The following is a 22,060-nucleotide window of genomic DNA, read 5'->3' on the forward strand; positions in this document are numbered from 1 at the left end:
AGAGAGAGAGAGAGAGAGAGAGCGAGAGAGAGAGAGAGAGAGAGAGAGAGAGAGTAGAGAGAGAGAGAGAGAGAGAGAGAGAGAGAGAGAGAGTATATAAGGGGGATGTATAATGGTTAAAGTGATGCTGGATTGATTTTAAAAGGATCTTATAATTAAGTTAATGTGTGGTTCTGGGTGCATTGACTTCTGTATAATGCGCTGAGAAATCAGTGACCCATGCACCAAAAAAAGCATGCTTTTTAAAACCAACAATGAATTGGAACATTTTCAGGGAAGGAAAAAAAAAGCTATTTCTAAGCGTGATTAGCCTTGTTTGGAGTTTTAAAATGGGTGTTGTATACTCTCTGAATCCGTTTCCAATGCAATACTAAATCCACACAGTGAATGGCCTTTTTTGCCATGTTTCAACAAGATTGTGAACAAATTTGTCAAAACTGTTTCCATGATTTTAATGTGGCAACATGAACATCTAAAATGACACTAACAATACACTCATTTACTTTAAATGTAACCACAAAAATTACAAAAGAGAGATAAACAGTCAACATTAAAGTGCATGTTACATTACATTTAAATATTTTTTTATTTTTATACAAATGTTTCTTTTTAAAACTATTTTAGCCAAGGGTATCCCAACCTGGGGATCTGCAGGGGGTTGAGAAGCTAATTAATTAGCTAAATAATAAAGATGCATAATAAAGCAATACATTTGTTACGGAGTTTGTTAATCTTTGTTAACGTTAGTTACATGAACAACCAACGAACTGCTGTATTTATATTAAGCAATGTTACAAATACAATTTTTGATTTTAATAATGTATTAGTAAATGTCAAAATTTACATTAACAAAGATTAATAAATGCTGTAAAAGTGCAGTTCATTATTAGTTCATGTTAACTAGTAAAACCTTATTGTAAAGCTTTGCCACCAGATTATCATTAATTTAGTAGTGCAGTGGAAAAAAGGATAGTCTAAGATCTAAGACTATTCCCCCCACCCCACATAATTTAAATCATTCCTTCACCCCTGCAGCTAAACCTCATGGAAACAGCAAATTAAATGAATACATTATGATAATATCCATTAGTTCTTGGTGCACAAAAAGATGATTAAAAGGAAAAGTAGTCAGCCGACCCTAATAAAAAAGGGTCATATCGTCTCGTCTATTTGGCAAACGTATTAGGATTTTAGGATGGCTATAGATTGAGCAGAGAGGACCTGTGCCACCCTCTCTTTCTCTCTAGGGCTTATATTCCAGGGGGGAAGACTCCCGTGTCACGCCCACTTCTTCTATAGCAAAACAACACCCAGTTTGAACTGCTATGAGAGGGAGTAGACGTGCATCGGCTGGTGAAAAAAGCACCACTGTTAAAAGAAATGATACTAGAAATGCTGCTTTCTTGTAAAAAAGGCATTTATGCATTCATTAATTTATAAAGCATTATGAACCGTGCTGTGTCGAATGTTTTGTGCAGTAGCGGATGCTCGCGCGGCAGGGCCTGTACGCGGCTGCCTAGCAACAACACGAGCCCCGCTGCATCATCAGCACCAGCAGCGCGAGGCTCAGCCTCCGGGCATCAGTACAAGAGCCCACTGGGAAAATTAAACAGTTTTGAAGAGAGCATGACATGTTACAGAACACAATCGCATATCAAAACGCAGCACAAATTACATAGGCGTGCTTAAATTACTCCAATACAAAAAAAAAGACGGATTACCGGGTGAAGAAAACAGATTTCCAGTTAACGCGAAACTCCCAATATTATGGCGCCTGAAAGCTGAAGCGTCAAAACCTCGTACAATCACTAAGCTCCAAGGCGTCTGATTAATAAAATACAATATCGTTTACTTAATATTCAGATTACATCACAAACAACCATCTTTATAGTCTTAACACATTCTGGTTCCATTTCCTTTGGTGCCAAGTGTTTAACCTCTGTACCGTTCCCGATTACGGTGTTATAAATGTAACTTGTAATATATTCGTGCAATCCTACAATATCATGGCAGTCCAGCATCACGGTCACCGTGATGGATGCGTGGGGTCCAAAATTCCTCCATCCACAAGTTCAAGCACTATTGATTAAATCCCAGGAAATCTCAACTATTGACTGAAATTGTGATGGAGAAATTAAACGAGGCAAGAGATGCTTACCTTACAACATCCTCTCCTCTTTGTCCTTTACGCACAGTCGCCCTATGAATCTACACTGCAATGAGACAAAACAGCCGCGTGCGCCAAGCAATCGAGAATTAGTCTAGTTTTCCAGTATGAATGGTATTGTTTGGGGTCTGTGTTTTCCCAGACCTTCGCATCCCCTCTGTTTTTGACGTTTATTGCAGGCTGGACCAGCCCACGACCACGCCTGCCAGATTCATGACCTCCTCACTGTCTACATCCAGATCCCGCTCGTATTTTTTACGAGAACCTTGAGTTTGTTCGCCTCAAGTGGAAAAATACTAGCACACGTATAAAACGAAAAGAGCAGGAAGGTTTTTTCCCCACCGCAGAGCATTTAATATCGTGGATTTGTCGGGATCACAGATTATTTATTCTGGATGTCTTTCCCTGCTAAATGATGCAGCTGTGGATTAAAGACGCGGCCACTGGCTCCACCTGCTGGTGTTTTCTGATATTAAAGGGATAGGTCACCCAAAAACTCAAATTCTGTCATCATTTACTCACCCTCATGTTGTTTCAAACCTGTTTGAGTTTTTTTTCTTCTGATGAACAAAAAAAGATGATGTTTTGAAGAATGTTGGTAACCAGACAGTAGGTTTGGAACAACATGAGGGTGAGTGATGGATATTTATTTTTTTACTATCCCATGAGGCCACGGGAGAGGATTTATGAATGGCAATGAAGCAACGCAACTGACACTGCTAGGTCACATGATAATGACAACATGACGATTGTAGTACGTCTAGATTAGTCAGAATTCTGTATAAATTTTGGCTTCTGGTTCAGGTCTTTTGTATGTGCTTCGTTAAAGAGCCATTTTCCTTAAGACACCTTTAAAAGGAGCGAACAAAGATGAGCATATGTCCATTGCATATGCAGATTGATTTCTAAAAGTTTTATTTCCTTCCTCTCACTAATATGGGGGTTAGAATTGTTGCATTATTCTAAATAAATTGATTGAGATTCACAAATATGAATCAAATTCACAAGTAAATAAATTAACATCCAACGTGCAACTATAGGTCAGTGGATTGTGGCCGTTGTCTGATTGGCTAATTTATGGGATGAATATAGTATCAAAATGATTAACACGTGCAAGCACAATAATCCATGAACTTGATAAATGTTGCAGATATGTTTTATTATCTACAACCTAATGCCTTTTAACTTGCGTGTGTAAAATTCAAAATTGAATGAATGTGTTGCAATTTATACAAGAGACATTTTTGTGAATACAAATGTTTTCTTTTGTATTAGTTAATCATAATTTGCGCATGCAACAAAGAAGATGTGCGTTTGTGGATCAGGTGACAGGAGTGTATTCATTGACGTCTTTTCTGAGTCAATTTGATTGACTCATTTGATTCATTTGGATTTTGAGACTTTCCTTTCGCGGTTTTTAAGCATTTCACAACCCGCACAAACAACTACAAATTAATAGACCTCAATTGTGTGGAACCACTTACCACACAGTAAAAAACGTTGGGTTATTTGTGTAACCCAACCGTTGGGTTACACATATTGGGTCAATATGTTGGGTTATCTTAAAATTTATTGGGTCATTTGTTTATGTCGTTGGTTTATTTTTAGTTATAACCTAACCGTTGGGTTAAATAACCTACGGTTTCCGCAGCGACAGTTCAAATTTTAACGGTCCAGTGACAGACAGTCAACACAGAAGCTGCTGCTGCATCTTGATTATAAAAGGTAAGTCATATCGTTTTTATATACGTATAACATTAAGTATTGTATACTGAGACGTTGAATATAATTACTCTAAAACTGAATTTTATATTTTAAAAAAACGAAGTTCCCCTTAGTCCGTTTTAATGATCTCCGGGAAGTGAGATCGATTGGAAATTAATCCTAGCTATCCCCGTTAGCTCGCTAGCAGAAATAAAATAATTAATTAAAAATTATACTAGTAAAACCATTTAGAGATGTACGTTACTACTACTGAGTTACCTACTACAATATTATACTAAGTAAGTTATGTCTAATCTGAAATCATATCATTACGCCTGTTTTACGGTATTCGTGATAGCAAATTTAAGGGACTTTAGTGATGGTCTGTCACAGCTGAAGCAGTGCTCCAGACTGGTAATGTACTTTTTTCGTACAGGTGCGACTACAATTGTCACTAAATGCGGAACGAAAGAGCTCTGAACCGTACTTGTGCACGGACCATTTATCAGCTCGGCCTCGCGGCGCGAGCTCAGACGTCGGTCACACGACACCACAACAGTGCGGTGAGAAGCCTTTGAATTCGCTGAAATCTCCGCGATGAAAGAAAGATGAAAAAGTGCAGATATTCCTAACAAAATTGAAGTGGAAAACATGAGAAACACTTTGTAACAAATAAACTATTAGTTCATGATTAGTTAAAGAAAGTTTGTTATGTTTTCCAATACACAGATTACCTTGATTTACTGTAGTAACAAGTTTTTAAGGACTAGTTTACTTTTTTGAAAATATTTCTTTTTTTTCTGATTCATTCTAACACAGGAAGGAGTAAATTAAAGTTTTACGCTACTGGATGACAATGGTTCTCAACTTTGGTCCTGGACAGTGTACAATAGTACACATTTTGGATGTCTTCCTTATCTGGCACCGGTCTTGGAGTCCCTCTACTAACAAGCTGGTAAGTTGAATAATGATTAGAGATACCAAATGTGCAGTGCTGGGGCTACTACAGATCCAGGTACAGATAATTACTTATGTTTTTTTTTTCCAGCTGTCTTCACTTATTTTAATACAGTATGTTTTAATTTCAATAGAGTCTGAGCTGTCTGATGACTGACAATGTTTGAGTGGCAAAAGAAAAGCAAGAAGTCCTCACAGCCAAGTCGAGGAGTTCATGAGAGACACACAACACCTCAACAAACTGCAGTGCATGGAATTGATCCTCTGGAACAAAAACTACCGAAGAAATCATTAGAGAACATCCTAGACTTCACAATTTTCTTGGAATGGTGAGTTTAATGAAGTTCAGTACAGAGGGTATGCGCGTGACGTAGTAGTGGGAAGTTCGGATAATTTTACTGACTTGGATCTTTAAATCTCGTTCATAAAAATGAACAAATCTTTTTTCAAGTCATTTCGTTCATTTCATATTTATTTAAATGTTATGTCAATAGCCAAATTCCCCAAACACATCAAATGTTGATCACATTTAGAATAAGAAAAAAATTGCAATGCAAGGAAGAGGCCAAATTATGAGAAACAGAAACGATTAAAGGTCCTGTTCTTCGTGATCCCATTTTTCAAACTTTAGTTAGTGTGTAATGTTGCTGTTAGAGCATAAATAATACCTGTAAAATGATAAAGCTCAAAGTTCAGTGCCAAGTGAGATATTTTATTTAACAGAAGTCCCCTTTCAAAGTCAACAGTGAACGGCTTGTTTGGACTACTTCCCTCTACTTCCTGCTTTTAATGACGTCACTAGAACAGTTTTTTGACTAACCTCCGCCCACAGGAATACACAAAAAAAGGGGGCGTGGTCTTGTTGCGCTCCCACGGAGAAGAGGAAGAGTTGCGTTTGTAGAGTGTGTTTGTCGCCATGTCGTCGAGACGCTGATATTTTCTTCCCGGAGTCAAATCACCTTTGTTTGGCCTTCCCAGGGGCGCTGTACTTAGAGATCAATGTGATCATCTATGTTCTTTGGGTCTGATTCCGGCTCAAATTGAATTTAAATTAAAGACATGTTTACAATAACACTGAGAGCATGCATCTCCACGTTATGGTTAGAGGCGTGACCTTTCCGGGCAACGTGCGCTAAGCTGCTGTCGAATCACAACACAGGAACCGCTGCACAATCAGAACTCGTTATGCATTTCTGAAGGAGGGACTTCATAGAGCAAGGAAGTTATCAGCCCGTTTTTAGGACAGTGAAAACAGCGGTATACAGATAAGGAAATTGTGTGAAAAATACTGTTTTTTTTTTTTACACGCGAAACATGAACACATATTATATTGCACACTGTAAACACAATCAAAGCTTCAAAAACACAGGAAAAACGGGACCTTTAATTGATTTATCTGGGTCTTCAGGCTATGCAGTCTGTTAGTTTACCTCAACTCCCAATCTAAGCCGTTAAAACATTAGTAACTCATTTATGGTCCAGCGCTGTCATGTGACAAAAGAATGAAAGACTCAGAAGAATCAGACCCGAAGACTCGAGAGGTGAACTAATCCATTCTCTTTCCGGTACTGACAGCATAGCCTCTATGAGACTGACAGGAAGAACGAAATATGAATATCCATGATCACTGGATCTTTGATAAGTTGTAAGGAACACTATATCGAGTCCAACCTTTAGTTTAAACTGATAATCATTTGTTTTACTCACGTTTTCGCAGTTACCCCTATTAAATCCAGTCATGCAGCAGCTCTTCGGCGGGAAAGTGACGTCAGTGCATACCCTCTATAGGGAAGGAGTGTCTTATTTTGGAAAATTGTTTTGGCTGTGTCTAAGTTTTTATTGTATTGTGTGTACTGTCTTGTTTTTTTATTTGGACCTGTGAGTCTGCAATAAAGTTATTATTATTATTATATTAAGTGCATATGAAATTAGGTTGACACACGTGTGGTATAGTTGAAAACTGGAATTTTTTTTTCTTTTTTCTTTTTTCTTGTCTTTCAAAGATGATCCCGGAGAAATGGCCTGACATCCTGCCATCATCGCCATACCTCACAAATGGAAAAATGGTGTGTCCAACATATGCTGAAATGAAGTGCAGCTTTTTGACATTAAGCCTGTAAGTAAAAGCAACACTATCAAATCAACTTTGATAAATTACACTGCTCTTCGGCTTATGTTCGTCCACTTCTTCTTTTCTTCAATGATTCCGCTTGTTAATGGGATTGTTCATCCAAAATTGCTCGCCCTCATGTCGTTCTAAACCTGTAAGACTTTCTCTCATCTTAGGATCACAAAAGAAGATCTTTTAGATGAAATCTAAGAGATTTCTGTCCCTCCATTGACAATCTACACAAGTACCGCTTTCAAGCCCCAGAAAGGTAGTAAAGACTTCATTAAAGTAATCCAAGTGACTCCAGTGGTTTAATCTTAATTTTAAATTATGTTTAAGGGATAGAATATACTCATGTCACTTCATAAAATTGAGGTTAAACCACTGGAGTAACATGTATTACCTTTATGATGTGTTTGCTACCTTTCTGGGGATTATAAGTGATAGTTGTGTAGCTGTCAATGGAGGGACAGAAATCTGTAAGACTCATCAAAAAGATCTTTATTTGTGTTCCGAAGATGAACAAAAGTCTTACAGGTTTGGAATGACAAGAGGGCGAGTAATTAATGACAGAATTTACATTTTTGGGTGAACTAATCCTTTAACGGCAGGTGTAATGACTAATTAGAGTGACCATAATTTAATTCAATACAGCACTGCTTTGATGTAACTTTTTCATAATTTAACACTGTTGATGTTGTCACAGTGCATGCCCAACTGAACATTATTTATTCTTTTAAGGATGGAGACAAGTGAGAAACAGTGAGACAAGCCCGGATCCACATGGCTTGATGCTTAATTGGGGACGAAGAGAACTCACAAGTTTTTATCATATTCAGTGTGGAAGCAGTTGAACAGAAGACTTTATTTCAAGCAATGGATGTGTTTCAAAAATGTTTTACATCTATGATAAACTACTTCAAGACCTCTGCACCCATTTTGGGAGTTTTTGTAGCATGCAAACTTTAATATATCTAGAGATATATCTGGAGGAGTTCCTGCCTCATTAAGAACTTTGATCATCATCATCATCATTAGGTCCAGTATTCAACATATGTATTTGTAGTTTTATTACTCAAGGTATGTTTACACTAACACATCAATGCATTCAGTGTACAGTGAAGAACTTTTAATAAAGTTGTGATTAGGATTTATTGTTATTAATTTGTGTATTCTTTCCATATTTGTATAGGTTATTGAATTAAATAGGTTATTAATGTGTAGTTCTTAATTTAGTGTTCATTTTGAATTTTTGTGTGCTGTATGCTGTACAATTGTATGTATGCTATGTGTATTTTTGTGTAGGTTTTGAATGTGTTCTGTTTGTACATATTTGCATAGGTTTTGAATTTATTATGTGTGTTGTATGTACAATTATGTATATTTACATTAAATCCTAGACTCCACAATACATAGTTTGTAATTGAAAAATATATTTGTTGAAACATATGTATTGTTTATACAAATAAACAATCTGTATTTGAAAACAATGTGTATTTTATTTATTAAAATAAGGTCATAAATAAAAATAAATATTTAACTCAACTGTTGGGTTATTTTAACCCAACTGTATTTTAACCCAATGCATTGGGTTAAAATAACCCACAGTTGGGAAGGTGCTATACCAATCCACAGTTGGGTTATTCGTTGGGTTATTTTTAACCCAACATTTTTAAGTGAGCATACATTTTTTAAGTAAATTCAACTTTCATTTTTTTCAGTGTATTTATTCGGAGAGAAGGGGGGGCCTTGGATAAAATAAGTCATGTTGCAACCGGTGCTAATTATTAATGCGTGCACCCATTTATTTGATAAATTCACAAATGTGCGTCACTACATTTAAACTAATACAACTTGTGTGTGCAAAATCCAGAAATGCTTGAATGTGCAGCATTTTGTACAAATAGAGATATAGTTGTTAATACAAAACCTCGATTTTGTATTAATGTAGGTCAGAATATGTGCATGCAACAAGTAAGATATGCATTTGTAGATCAGGTGACGCGTGCATTCATTGACTCTTTCTGAGTCAATCCTATTTGATTCATTTGGATTTTGAGACTTTAATTTCGCTGGTTTAGCCTTGCACGATCCACACACAGCTGTCTGAGAAAACCTGCTACCACTAGATGGCAGTAGCACCACATTTTGTACACAATATAGGCCTACCTCATTAATGAAGCATACTTTGTAGAGGCAAACAGATTATGAACACCACCCACAATATGTGTGTGTGCGTGCGTGCGTGTCATTGGAGTGTAGCCTACTTAAATTTGTGTAGCCTACTTATTGACATACAGTACATGTCACATTAAATAAAATATCACATGTGACATGATAATTTTACATCCATTTAATTCTGCTTACACTCAAATGTTAAGACTTAAAGGATTGCATCATTAGGCTACTTGATTTAACTGGTTTTCAAATATTTTCATCGTTATAGCAAATACATGGTTGCGCAAATTAACTTAAGCACACTTTTAACAAACCTGATTAAAATAAATAAAACAATCTCCTTATTTGTTGCATTATTATTATTTTTTTCTGTAACTGACAAAAATGGAAATATTTCATAAAAACCTTTAATATTGCACAATATTAATATTAAATGCACAAAAAATATTTAAAAAATCATTAAGCTGTAATTTTATGTGAAAAGAAAACATTTGTATTCACAAAAATGTCTCTATTTGTACAAATTGCGACACATTCATTCAATTTAGAATTTTACACATGCAAGTTAAAAGGCATTTGGTTGTAGATAGTAAAACATATCTGCAACCTTTATCATGTTCATGCATTATAGTGCTTGCACGTGTTAATCATTTTGATACTATATTCATCCCATTCTAATTTGCATATTCATCAAACTGCATATACTAAATGAGGCAAGGGTGTAGGGTTACATACAGCTTTTTAAAGCATGAAGAATTTTTCTTCAAGAAAAAAGTGTTTAAATATGTAATTTTTTTTTATCAAAGATGAGTTTTAAGGGATAAAATTGACTACAGGGGGATTTTAAATCAAATAAAACAAAAATAAAAATAACTAGCTAGGTTAGCCAATCGCTATCAGTTTGTGCTGCCATTAACAATTTTTCCCCACATAGGAGTATTATATGGAACAATCAGAATGTGCTGCGTGAAAAAAAAAAAAAAAAAAAAATCTCTCTTTATTAAGGATTGGGTTGACAAAGGTGTTATTTTTGTTTTGGATTTGTTGAAGGATGGCAGCTTTTATTCCTACAATGAATTTATCAACCTTTTTGGAGTGGATTTCTCACCTAAAGTTTATAACTTATTAATTCTATTTCCCCTAAACTTTTGCATATGGTTAGGTCATACTGTAGCTAAAGTATCCGTTTGTGAAATGCCCCAGTTGTCTATTGGAGGTTTGGAGCTTTCCAATGTCAAATGTAAAAAAAATTTGGATTAGAAGATTTCTTATTAGGAAGATCAGCTGTCATCCCAAAGCTTTTTTCAAATGGAAATTAAAGTATCCTTCTCTTTCTACCATTAATGTATGGACTGGCATTAATAAGTTTCTGTTACCTAACAAGTGGAAAGAGCTTCACTTTAAAATTCTACATAATTACTATTCCTGTAACTCTCTTCTTTAAGTTTAAGTTAGACATCTCTTCACACTGCGCATTCTGTAAATCTTGAAACAATACCACATTTGTTTTTTTGTATGTTATTATGCAAAGGAGTTCTGGATAAAAGTAGCCTGGCTTATTTTTTCTGCTTATTACAAACTCTTTACTTTTGAGGTTGTGAATGTGCTGTTTTTGATCTGGGACTCCGGGTCAAAGGAAATGGATGACCGATTAAAACTGCTTACTTTATGTGGCGAGTTTTATCTTCATAAGTGTAAAGAAACTGATTCTAAGCCCAATTTTAGACTTTTTTGTGTTGATTTAAAATTATTTTATGACTCTGTTTATCAGCTAATAAGAAAGCTGCTAAAACTTCTTTCTTGCTCAAAGAATTTATGGTTTCATTATAAATTACTTCCTGATTTTCTGAAGATTATTATTTATTTATGTATTCCCAATGTTATTTATTTCTAATTACTTGTATTAATTTTTTGGATTTGTAGTTTATGAATGTTTTGTGAATTGTTATTTTTTTGGTAGACTATCCCTTATCTACTGCCTTGCTCTACTTTGGGTTTACGGTCTTATTTTTATTTTATTTTATTTTTTGTGCTTGATACTGTATCCCCTTGTGCTTTGTTCAAATAAAAAAAAATAAAAAAATAAATAAATACAATTTCTCCAACAATCAGATGCAATGAGACCCGTTTCCTGTTTGTTCATGTGACGTTCTGCATAAAGCCTAGATGATTCATTTTCCCCATTTAACAAGTTCAAAATGGGGAATAAAAGTATAGATTTGTAATTATGCATAATTGTATGTAAAAAAACTCATTAGAAAGCTGAAAAAGCACTTTTAAAATGGAAAACAGATTAATCAAGTAAAAAAAAAAAAAAAAGAGAGATTAAGGAAACTAAAGTGCGTAGACTTGATTTTTACAGCTTTTTCGCAGAAATGTTTTTTAGCTATATAAAAAAAAAAACATGCAAAGACATTTTCTAAGATAATCTTGAACCTCGTTAGTCATTGACATATGCCTTTTAACCTTGATGTTGAAAAATTGTAATAATGATTAAAACGCATTAATTAGCATTTACAATTTATTCATGTTTGTAAACCATAAAGCAGCAGAAAAGACTCAAAATAAACTTTATAGAGATTTTCCTCCCATAATTAATGGAGTATACATTTATGAAAAAATAAATAATCCAACAAAATAAAGTCTCATGAGAGCTCAGCATCAGTCAACTATCCAATTCATCTTGGCTGACATTTCAAATATTTTTGTAATATTAGTGATAAAGGGCACAAATAGCATGAAGTGAAGATCTTGAAGACACATATAGAAAAATGTGAGTGATTCAAAGCACCAAAAGAAGGCACTAAGACGAGAGCGTACTCGTTACCACCGATTGTTCTGAGCCGACCTGAACAATGTACATTGGTACAACACACTGTACTGTCATGTTGTTGAGATCAATGTCATCGTCCGCTCCTGTCGCCATGGTGACCAGTGGGGCAGCCAAGCTCACGTCCTCCGATAGAAAGGGATTCAACTCCAGGGCCTGAGGAGGAGATCGAGGCGAACCATACAGTGATAGCATGCAGAGAGATTTCAGAGGAAAAAAGGAAGAAGAAATAATTTTTTTTTGAGCAGCAAATCAGCATATTAGAATGATTTCTGAAGGATCATGAGACTGAAGACTGGATTAATTATGCTTAAAATAAAGCTTTGACATCATAGGAATACAACTTTCTTCTCCAATATATTCAATTAGAAAACTGTAATAACATTTTATTTTACAATATTACCAGAGTTGGGGAAGCTACTCTGAAACTGTAGTTTGACAAGCTACAAAAGTAGTTCAGATACAGTCAAGCTACTCTTTTGAAAAAGTAAAACTACTTAGATTTTTTTTTTTTTTTTTACAGTGACATTGTGTATTACAAACAACTGAATAATCGTTAATGAAGAACGATTTTTTTTCGATTGGCCGATGCTTTGCCAAAGCAATGGTGCCAAACACAACGTCGTTATAAAACGGTGGCGGGACAGATTAAACAGACTTAGGTCATCATAAAATCAGAAATAGACGTTTGATATTAAGTGCAATAAAGCAGGACAATTAATTTAAAAAGGCTACGATTCACCTGTAAATGCACAGACAGCGTTTTTAATCTTTGGCTTGCATATTCATCTTCAGCTTCTCACTGGAAAAACTACACTGCTTTAAAAGCAACTTAGCTCCTGTCAAGCTACTGAAAATGTAGTTTAGTAGCATTGCTACTTGCAGTTAGCTACTCCCCAACACTGAATATTACAGATTTACTGTATTTTTGATCCAACATACACAGCCTTGGTGGCCAAGAGAGAAGGGAACAAAAACATTCACAATTTTGAATGTTAGTGTGACATCTGATTGAAAGCATTTACTTAAAACACATTTTACACACTTCTAGAACATTTCTTCAGTGTACTCACATCCTCCATGTTCCAGAGATCAGAAGAGTCACTCTCCATGCTTGAGTAGTTCATTCCAGTGTCCAGGAAAACATTTGCATTTCCATTTCCCTGCCACACACACACATGAATTGTCTTGTAATATCTTCTAGGACAAAAGGGGATGGCGTGGGGCTTGACTCACAGTGGCAGAGGTGTGATTGAGGACCGCTGAGAGGAGCCGGATGTACTCCGTTGCAGCCTTCAGCATGTCCACTTTACTGGGCTTTCGATCTCGCGGCATCACTGGCACAATACGGCGAAGGTACGAGAACATGCTGTTCAGGCTCCTCACCTGAGTGGAGCAGCAGATGACACCATTAACAGGCAACATTTCACAACATCTTTGACTGAACCAAAGAAATAACACAAAAATGGAGCTGAGGAACAAACTGGTCTCACAATACTTTTGGGAAACACAGCCCTGATGAATACAATATAGGGTAGATTAAGACCAGTATTTTTGGTTTTTAACCCTCCCATCCTAAACCCATTCTACTACATGCTTTATACAATATATGCTACATACAAAATATAATGACTTGAAAACACAGAAATGATTTACTGTAGCCCAGCATCACAGTGAACGGCCATCATGGACTAATTAAAGTGAATGTGTCACAATGCATTAGATCAACTCTGAGAAAGTCAGCTAGTCTCTCTAATTAGGCTATACATTTTTGGAAAATTTCCATAATTGCAAATTGTATATTTGGAATCCTGAGAGCTTCCATTCAGAGAGAGAAGGCTTAACAAAGGAAACAATTATGCATTACAGCTTAAAAAGTCCATGGTCATTACTCTTAAAGTCCCCCTGTAATTTTATCCCTTAAAAATCATCTTTGATCACCAAAATGTCATGTGGTTCTATGAATATGCAAATTAGCCTGACCTCCACCCACTCACACCAGCTCAGAGATCCAGTCGTTGACGATCACACGTTGACGTGATTGGTTACAAGGTAGTTTGTGACGTAAGAAACACCAGCGATTTCAAACCGTGTTTTTGAGACGTGTTTTGTCTTTGGTTCACTGCAGTTTTAAGGAGAAAATACTCCGCAATGGTGTTGACTTATGAATTTGTACATGGTTTGTATTAACCCTTAAACAGGCAAGAGTGGAAAATTATAAGCGAAAAATCATTTCATGTCATTTTTTTATATCTTATAAAAAACTTAAGTAAAACATATACAAAAGAATTTTTGAAATATTTGATATGTTTTGGATTTTATGAGTTGTGACTCCCAGTTCATGTTGCCTGATTAGAGTATAAAAAAAAGGACCAAGGCATTAATCTGTTAACTGTCACTGGCCCACTTGCCACTGCATGTTTAAAACAATTATATCCTATACTTCACCTGATCTAATGTTGACATTATTATATATCATTCGAAAGCTTACGAACTTCAAATTCAGCCTGTGAAAACCGTTTTGAAATCGGACCTTGCATTACCATAAAAATGGTACTTTAACCCCTTAACTCTCACCCCCCTTTTTGAGAATGAACATTAAAATGCACTATTCAAACTTAAATGGTTGTAATTCAAGAATGTATAGGTATAGACCTAAGTTTGGTCTTGTTTTAAAGAAAACACTCAGCAGATTATTGCTGACGTGAAAGCACTTCGAAAACATGAAAGTATGAAAAAGTTATGGAAGTTTAAATTTACAGTAAATCAAATATACTGTACTTAATATTTCATATAAAATATATATTTTACAAAATATTTTTTACTCTAAAATTAATATAAAATCAAAGCCATATATCTAACCAAGTTGTGTTCCAAATTTCCAAAGTTCCCATTTTGTTTAGGCATATTACCAAAAATAGCCACCGGGTGACATACATTAGGCTACATTGAATTTAATTGTATGCATTCTGCCGTAACAAATTGTCCAAATATCACTTCTGTCACAAAATATCGAACCTTGAGACTCAGACCTTTCTGACAATATTTTGTCAAGATTAGAAAAGGTTTTGATCATAAATTATGAAAGATGATTACGCCCAAAAGGGGTGGAGCCAAATAAAAGAATTTAGAGTACTGTTTCTATGGTAACACAACGTCCAATTTCAAAACAGTTTTCACAGGATGAATTCTGAGTTTGTAAGCTTTCAAATGATACCTAATTTGATAACTACTAAAATATCTGATGTGATAAAAAAGATATTATATTTTAGAGGATAATAAATATATATATGGGTGATTCTTAGACTATGGGCACTTTTATGTACTTTGGTCATTTTTAAAAATACATACAATTTTGGACAAAATCCTCTTTCTTTTTCAAACTAATAATAAAACCTCCTTAAAAACTTTTTACTACCTTTCTATTATGATTTTTTCATACTTTTCAACCTCCTTATAGGTGTCAAAAATCACTGTTTTATCCTTGTTGCACACCCAGACTTTTTAACTTCAACAATGAAAATACAGTTTAAAAGTATGACTTATCTGGTAACTATTAATATACCTAAATTAAGCACTAGTAAAATAATTAAAATGCATTATAGTATTTAATGTGAGACCACCATCAATATTACTTTTTATACAAAATATAGCTGTCGCACAGTATTGGTGTCATTTCCACCACAACACTGTAATGTCCCTTTAAAAAGTTTGTGTGAAAGATTGTTTAGGTGGTTTCTATGGAAATGTTCAGTGACATCACAGCACATGTTGGACATGGAGGCAATTTTAAATTTTCATCAAGAAGAAAATAAGAAAAATCTAGGTAAATATTGCTTGATCAGTTAATATATTTATTCTACGTCATTTCCAAACATGCTGTACCTTCAAGGGTGTTTTTAAAAAGTTAAAAATTTTAAGTTAAATAAGAGTATTTTACAAACATGAAATGCTAAGTATTAATTCAAAGCTAATCAGTGAAGCTATCTTCCATTTTTTCACAAAAAACTACAGAACTGTCATTTCCACCACACTGCCCTCTGTGGTGGAAATGACAGCATGTGGTGGAAATGACATTTATGATTACAAAGTACAATTGATATGGATTGCAAGAGTAGATTGACTTTGTGAATTGAGTTTACTGAGTGTGATGAGTTTAAGAGTTTTTCAAATAAATATTTCTCTAAATATCACTGTTTCTCTACATTCACGTTAATTCATTGTCATTTCCACCACCACACACATTTTTTAAAAACACTTAAAAAGTTCTCATCACACATTAAAAATGTATCCACAATTTAAGCGATCGTGCTCTACTTAATATAAAAATTCAAGTTATTTATTTTCTAATAAGCTCTTGCCCAAACCAATATTAAATTTCAGAGTGTGACAGGTGTACAGTTCAGCATTTGGTCCTCAGGGCAGTTAATTTATCTCATTGACAAATGTATAATTGTACATTGTGGAAGAACTGATAAAACTAGTTACAAAAATGATCTTAGACAATTCTTGAATGGCATAAGTTATTGTTTTTAAATAACAGCTGTATATAGAGATGTGGTGGAAATGACATTTGTCCATTGCAGGTTGGAAAAAATGTAAAATATGAACTATTTCTCTTGTAATCTAAGTTTGTCCTCTTACAGACCTTAGAACTAGAGAAATTATTTAAACTTATGAGACTGTGTTACATGACTTTTGAACAAGTTTTTTTTTTATTCAACTTCACAAGCCTAAAAGTGCCCCTAGTTGAAGAAACGCCCATTTATAAAAACAATAAAATAAAAACTGTGTGACTCCCAGGTCACGTTTGCCCGTTTTTGAAAACACCACATAGGCATAAACAACATTAAAAGCTTGATTTTCACCAGGGGAACTTTAAGACCTGCCATTTGAACATTTATTTCTGTCAATCAAAGCTGTAGTTATTAAAATAAAAATGTATTTTCTGAAATGCCAAAGAAGCCAGAGAACAGTTCCAGCTGAAGCAGGAAGGCCTTTATTACTCCATCACCGGCCCTGAGATTTTGAAGAGCAAATCTTTCAGCAAGTCATTTAGAGATCTAAAAAAAGAAGGAAAAAAGAACTGCAATCTTTCTGCAAAGCCATTAAACAACGAGGTTAACAAAAGGATTGAAAGAAGTCTGCACGGTTAGCACATGCATTTTGATTGAAACAAATGGATTTTGTCTCTCTCTTTTGTTAGGCTACGGTTTACTTAAAACTGGAAACTTGCGAAGATGATTTTACTGCACCAGGAAAGACTAGTCTTAAGAAGATGACAATCCATCACAAAGGATAAAATAAAAACACTACAATATTTATTGTAAAAACCATTCAGCCCTTTTTACGCAAATTCCAAGTAGGCTATTTTAGTTGTGCTTGCCTTGCACCCTAAAGTTTGATCAAAAGTTATAGTGTACTTGGAGCCATTACCATGGAAAGAGAGTCAGTGAAGAGCATAAGATGACTTGTGAAGGAATATTTTTGACCAGTATCTTATTTTTCAGTTAAGTTGTAATGGAAACATAATGCAAAAGGGGCGAAACAAAACATTTATTTTTACCATTACTTTTTGCAAGTCTATCGATTTATTCGAGAAACGTTTAAAATGAAGTTTCCATCACAGAATGGCGTCAAGTAGCCTACAACAACACCGTAACTTAAGCCTGGAACACACCAAGCCGACAGTCGGCCGTCGGGCAGTTTCCGTGCGTCGGCCGACTAAATCTTCTCGGTGTGTTCCCCTCCGTCGGCTGAAATTGGTCCTCGTCGGCTTTGTAACGGCCGATTCGACATGTTGAATCGGCGTCGGGCCGTCGGTGAAAGAGGGAATTCTGATTGGCTGTTCAGCTTAGTGAAGGAGCCAGTGCACGAGAATAATAGCAAAACAGCGAGCAAAGTCAAAACGGTACAGATAGAAGGCTGTTCTAATGTTACGTCATCTTACCTGAGTGTTCCTTGGCGAATATTTCAATATTAACACGAGCGGAGTGGAATAAAGAAAGTGTTAAGCAGGTGTGATATTCAAAACGGTAAGCGCGCACTGCTTTGTTTACGTTTGTGTATTTGCAGCCGGCAGCATCCGTTTCCCTTTTTGAATAACGAATATAGACGAATAGATCTGCAAAAATAGACAGTTGTCTCATTTACACGCAGGCGCAGAACTCGCTTTCTAGCTGACAGTTGGCAGGAGTTCTCTCGGTGTGTTCAAGTGCACTTTTTACCCCGACGCGAGGCGACAACACAGTCGGCTTTCATCAGCGCTAGTTCGTCGGCGTCGGCTTGGTGTGTTCCAGGCTTTAGAGAACTAATGAACTAATGTAAACCAGCAGGGCTTCACTCGCCAAAAGAGGGCAGCAATGTACAAATGCTGGAAACAAATTATGCTTGCTGTCGTGAACTTTGCAAACACTCACCCGCAGTCTCTCCTTTGCGTTTGCAAGCTGTCGTCTCTTAACAGCTTTATCTCGGTCCTCCGTATCGAGGTACTGGCCGTCGTCCAAACGGACAAATTTACCAATACTCACGTGAACGGGAAGTGAAGGTTCGGCGCTCTCGCACAACAAAATATCGCCCATAAGCTCGCGCTCTGGGACTTTCATGAGACCCACTATGGACCTGAACTTCTTACCGGTCATTTCAATTGACATTCGTGTATTTTCTTTAAAATACTAAATGAGAAAATTGCTCAGCAGGCCTATAGTCTAAAATAACACAGGTAGGGAATGATATGTTTGGAAAGAAAAAATAATTGTAATTGATCATACTGTAGAATCTATTGGTCTAGAAGTTGGTCAAATGACTCATTTAAAATCTAATTCTAATTGATAGCACCTGTGCGACAAACTCCAGCCTGACTGATGTAGATTAGGTGCTTTTCAGGCTTCACCGCTAGATGGCAGTGCAGGGGTCATATCTATTGAGTCTGCATGAAAAGTCATTTTACCCTGAATCCTTTCCAAAACGACTGATGTGATTGAACTTAAAGTTCTTACTCTGCTGGCAGTAATGTTGATATCCTGATATATATATATATATATAATTATTTTTTTTTAATTGAATGGGACGACTGGGATAGTTGCCACGTGGGGAAGTTCAGTTGTCACAAGAACTGTTGCCTAAACTTCACTTGCATACATGAAGATTGAATTGCCATCCCGTCTTACTCATTTTAGCTTCTCCTTTGTTTCAAACTTTCAACAACAGTGTTTCAATTTTCATTAAACAACAGCAACAACAATGGATAAGCTGTTCATGTCTGTCAGGTCACGTTTTTGTAGCATGCCAAAATACAAGCATGAATGCACTGCAGCAGATAGCATTTGCATAAACATTGCATTATCATTCATATTATTTTGTTGTTGCATTTCTTCCTTTTCAGTAGATACTACTTCAGATCCATCCCCACTTCTTGACTCAGTGAAACTACAACATAATTGTCACTGGTCATAAACATATTCACTGAGAGTAATTACACACACAAATACGCTCATTAGCCGTCTGAGCGGGTGGCATTGTACTGAACACATACTGTCTATCACCTTTCTTTTGTAAGAAATCATCCTTTATGAACCAGTTAAGTGGAAATGCATCATACTGGTGAGTCATTTGTCTGCATTACTTAATTATATGCTTTTTAAAACAATATCCTTTTTCAGTAAGATGTATAAAAATGTGGATTAAACATAATCCACAAAATATTCCTAGCAAAATTCAATAAAAAATGACTAAACATGTCTGAAAATAATCCAATGTAAACATCCTGTTCATCTTCATTACTTCCTTGTTAAATCATAAAACCACAACTAACTTTTATGAATTGATAACCTAACGACGCATCACGTAATCACCAGATTGAAAGTTATCCTGTTCTTATCGGTCTTACATCATACAACATACATCGGTCATACATCAGTCTGACATAACCGTTCTGTAAAAGATTTGATTCAGTGTATTATTTGCTGTTTTTCCCCATGACAAAGAACTCTTATCACACTTCTTTTGAACATAAAATGAAATAAAAAAGAAGCAAACAATGTCTCTAACTCAGTCTGCTGGACAGTAATCAGTAACTATCTCCATAATTCACAACTATAATGGCCTAATATCCTAATTTCCCATGCCTTGGATACAACTGTGAAAGACATCAAATTGATTTTTCTTTTCTGTTTTGGCTGTTATTATTTTTTACTTTTTTTATATATATATGTAAACAAGAAGAAACAAGAAGTGTTATGAAAACATTCATCAGTTTGATCATGCAAGAGACTGTAGTTGTCCTCACAATAATGATTTTGAGAACAACTGAGGCACAATTGTGGGTTTGGAATCTGATCAGCTGCTGTTTTACATTAATGTGCCTGTGGGATGTCAGGAATTTAATTCATGCTCATCTGATAACAGGGGACCAGCTCTCTCCAAAGACATTCTGTGAATTCATAATCGTGCTAACCCAAATAAGCAGGCAAAGTGGTCAAAAGTGAGCTTCAGTGAAGGGAGGAGTACTAACAATAGTCACTTGAAAAACAAATTTCTTGTGTAACACTCTTGTTGCTTTTTAGTTTTTTTTTTTTAAATCTCATATACTACAGTGACATAATGTCGTCAACGTATATACAATTATAAATATTCTAATTAGAATCTGCCAACAATTACCATTACTGTTTTTTAGACTGTAAAAGATGGTCACATGTTTTTTTTAACAGTGATTTCTGACCTTTTGAACTCTCTCTAGTTCATATCACGTCTGAGCTATATGGAAAACATCTTTTAGACTCCCAAATGTGTAGGGGGACAAATGCAAAGTTTGAAGTCAAGAGACTGTTTCTAATAAAGAAGTCATAATGAAACCCTTGCTGTGTGTGTCATACAAGGAGACGTGCCAAGTTGCACATCTAGTTCTAGGTTGTGTCATAAGACAAAATTTTGTCATACAGACAAAATGAACTAATTCAGATGAAGAGCACTAACTCTTGCTGCAACCTAGACTCCTTTATTCTACATAAAAACATCCCATTATGCTGTTTAACCAGATCTTTCACTGACAAATGATCTTGAATTACAGTAAATTGCAATTTTTATTACGTCTTTTTTGATGCATGACTTCATTAAAAAATGAAGACATATGTTAGCCTACAAAAAATTGGATAAAAAAAAAAAAAAGAAAGACAAAATTATCATTTTTATTATATCATAAATTATGCTGGGATTGGCGGAGAGTCTGGGTGGGGGTGTCCCAGAGTCTGTAAACTTTGACACGCCTTCTTTGCGGCCAATCAGCAGCAAGAATCTCAGTGACGTAAAACTACTCAAATTACTAGTGTGAAGTGGGTGGAATTAATAGTGACATCACTTTGCATCATCATCATCGTACCGGATAGCGCAAGTCCAAGAAAGAGTTTGAGAAACTTGAAGAACATGAGCTCACACTCAAAGTGACTTACAATCAGTTCAGATCACATTCAACACACTTAGGAAGTTTAAGACACCCCAAGCTGACAGAAGACGATGATCGCCTCTCATTTACTGGCATACTACTTCACTGAGCTTCATCATGACCACGTCCAGAAAGTAAGTAGCCTACTACTGTAGCCGGCTTGCGCTAAATCGACATCTCACATTGTATATTGACTTAATCAGGCGGATGGATGAGTGAAGATCATTATCGGTCAGTTACGATGTTCGTTTGTTGGTTTTTAATGTAAGTCGTTCACATCCTCCCGCATCTACTAACGTTACACGTGTGTGTGACAGCGAGGTCAGCTTTACATCACTTGACACAAGATCATTTCACGAGCCTACTTATAACAGGCTTTGAGATCCTGTAGTTTATTGCATATTCCGTTAGGCCTATATTGATTTCCTTTTCTAAATTCCCCCCACATCGAGTAACGTTATTTCCACGAGTTCCGTGCGTCAGTAGCAAAGCGTCAGTTTCCGCATTTTTGAAGTATGAAGAGTAACGTTACGTAGTTTGGGAGTTGGGAGCTACTCCATACCAATAATAACATTAGATGATATTCGTGTCCATAATATAGGCTATATTTTTAGTATATAACATAACCGTATGTCTGCCAGTTAGACATAATGGTCTATAAAAACAATGATAATA

The 22,060-nt window shown here is 35.6% G+C and overlaps 2 protein-coding genes and 1 long non-coding RNA gene across 4 annotated transcripts in view; 2 read left to right on the plus strand and 1 right to left on the minus strand.

The window, feature by feature from the left end:
* Positions 1-4,386: 4,386 nt before the first annotated feature.
* On the plus strand, positions 4,387-8,421 carry LOC308690318. The gene is made up of 5 exons (XR_014030145.1): positions 4,387-4,434; positions 4,691-4,826; positions 4,963-5,157; positions 6,832-6,944; positions 7,680-8,421. It is a non-coding gene; the product is annotated as an uncharacterized lncRNA (long non-coding RNA).
* Positions 8,422-11,375: 2,954 nt separating this feature from the next.
* Positions 11,376-18,785, minus strand: figla (folliculogenesis specific bHLH transcription factor). Its single transcript, XM_081364615.1, has 4 exons — positions 18,366-18,785; positions 13,183-13,332; positions 13,020-13,109; positions 11,376-12,102 (listed from the first exon to the last, which is right to left on the minus strand). The coding sequence occupies exons 1-4, from the start codon at positions 18,597-18,599 to the stop codon at positions 11,920-11,922; spliced, it is 657 nt and encodes a 218-aa protein (XP_081220741.1). The 5' UTR covers positions 18,600-18,785; the 3' UTR covers positions 11,376-11,919.
* Positions 18,786-21,281: 2,496 nt separating this feature from the next.
* hk2 (hexokinase 2) overlaps positions 21,282-22,060 on the plus strand; it is a 60,878-nt gene continuing 60,099 nt past the window's right edge. The window contains exon 1 of one of the 2 annotated variants that reach the window (XM_081366331.1): positions 21,282-21,519. In XM_081366331.1, coding sequence (XP_081222457.1) covers positions 21,457-21,519 — 63 coding nt within the window. In that variant the 5' untranslated portion in view covers positions 21,282-21,456. The remainder of the gene's footprint in view (positions 21,520-22,060) is intronic. The other variant, XM_081366332.1, reaches the window with a different exon arrangement.

The sequence above is a fragment of the Scardinius erythrophthalmus genome (assembly GCF_964197995.2).
Source record: "Scardinius erythrophthalmus genome assembly, chromosome: 5".
Lineage (NCBI taxonomy): Eukaryota > Metazoa > Chordata > Actinopteri > Cypriniformes > Leuciscidae > Scardinius > Scardinius erythrophthalmus.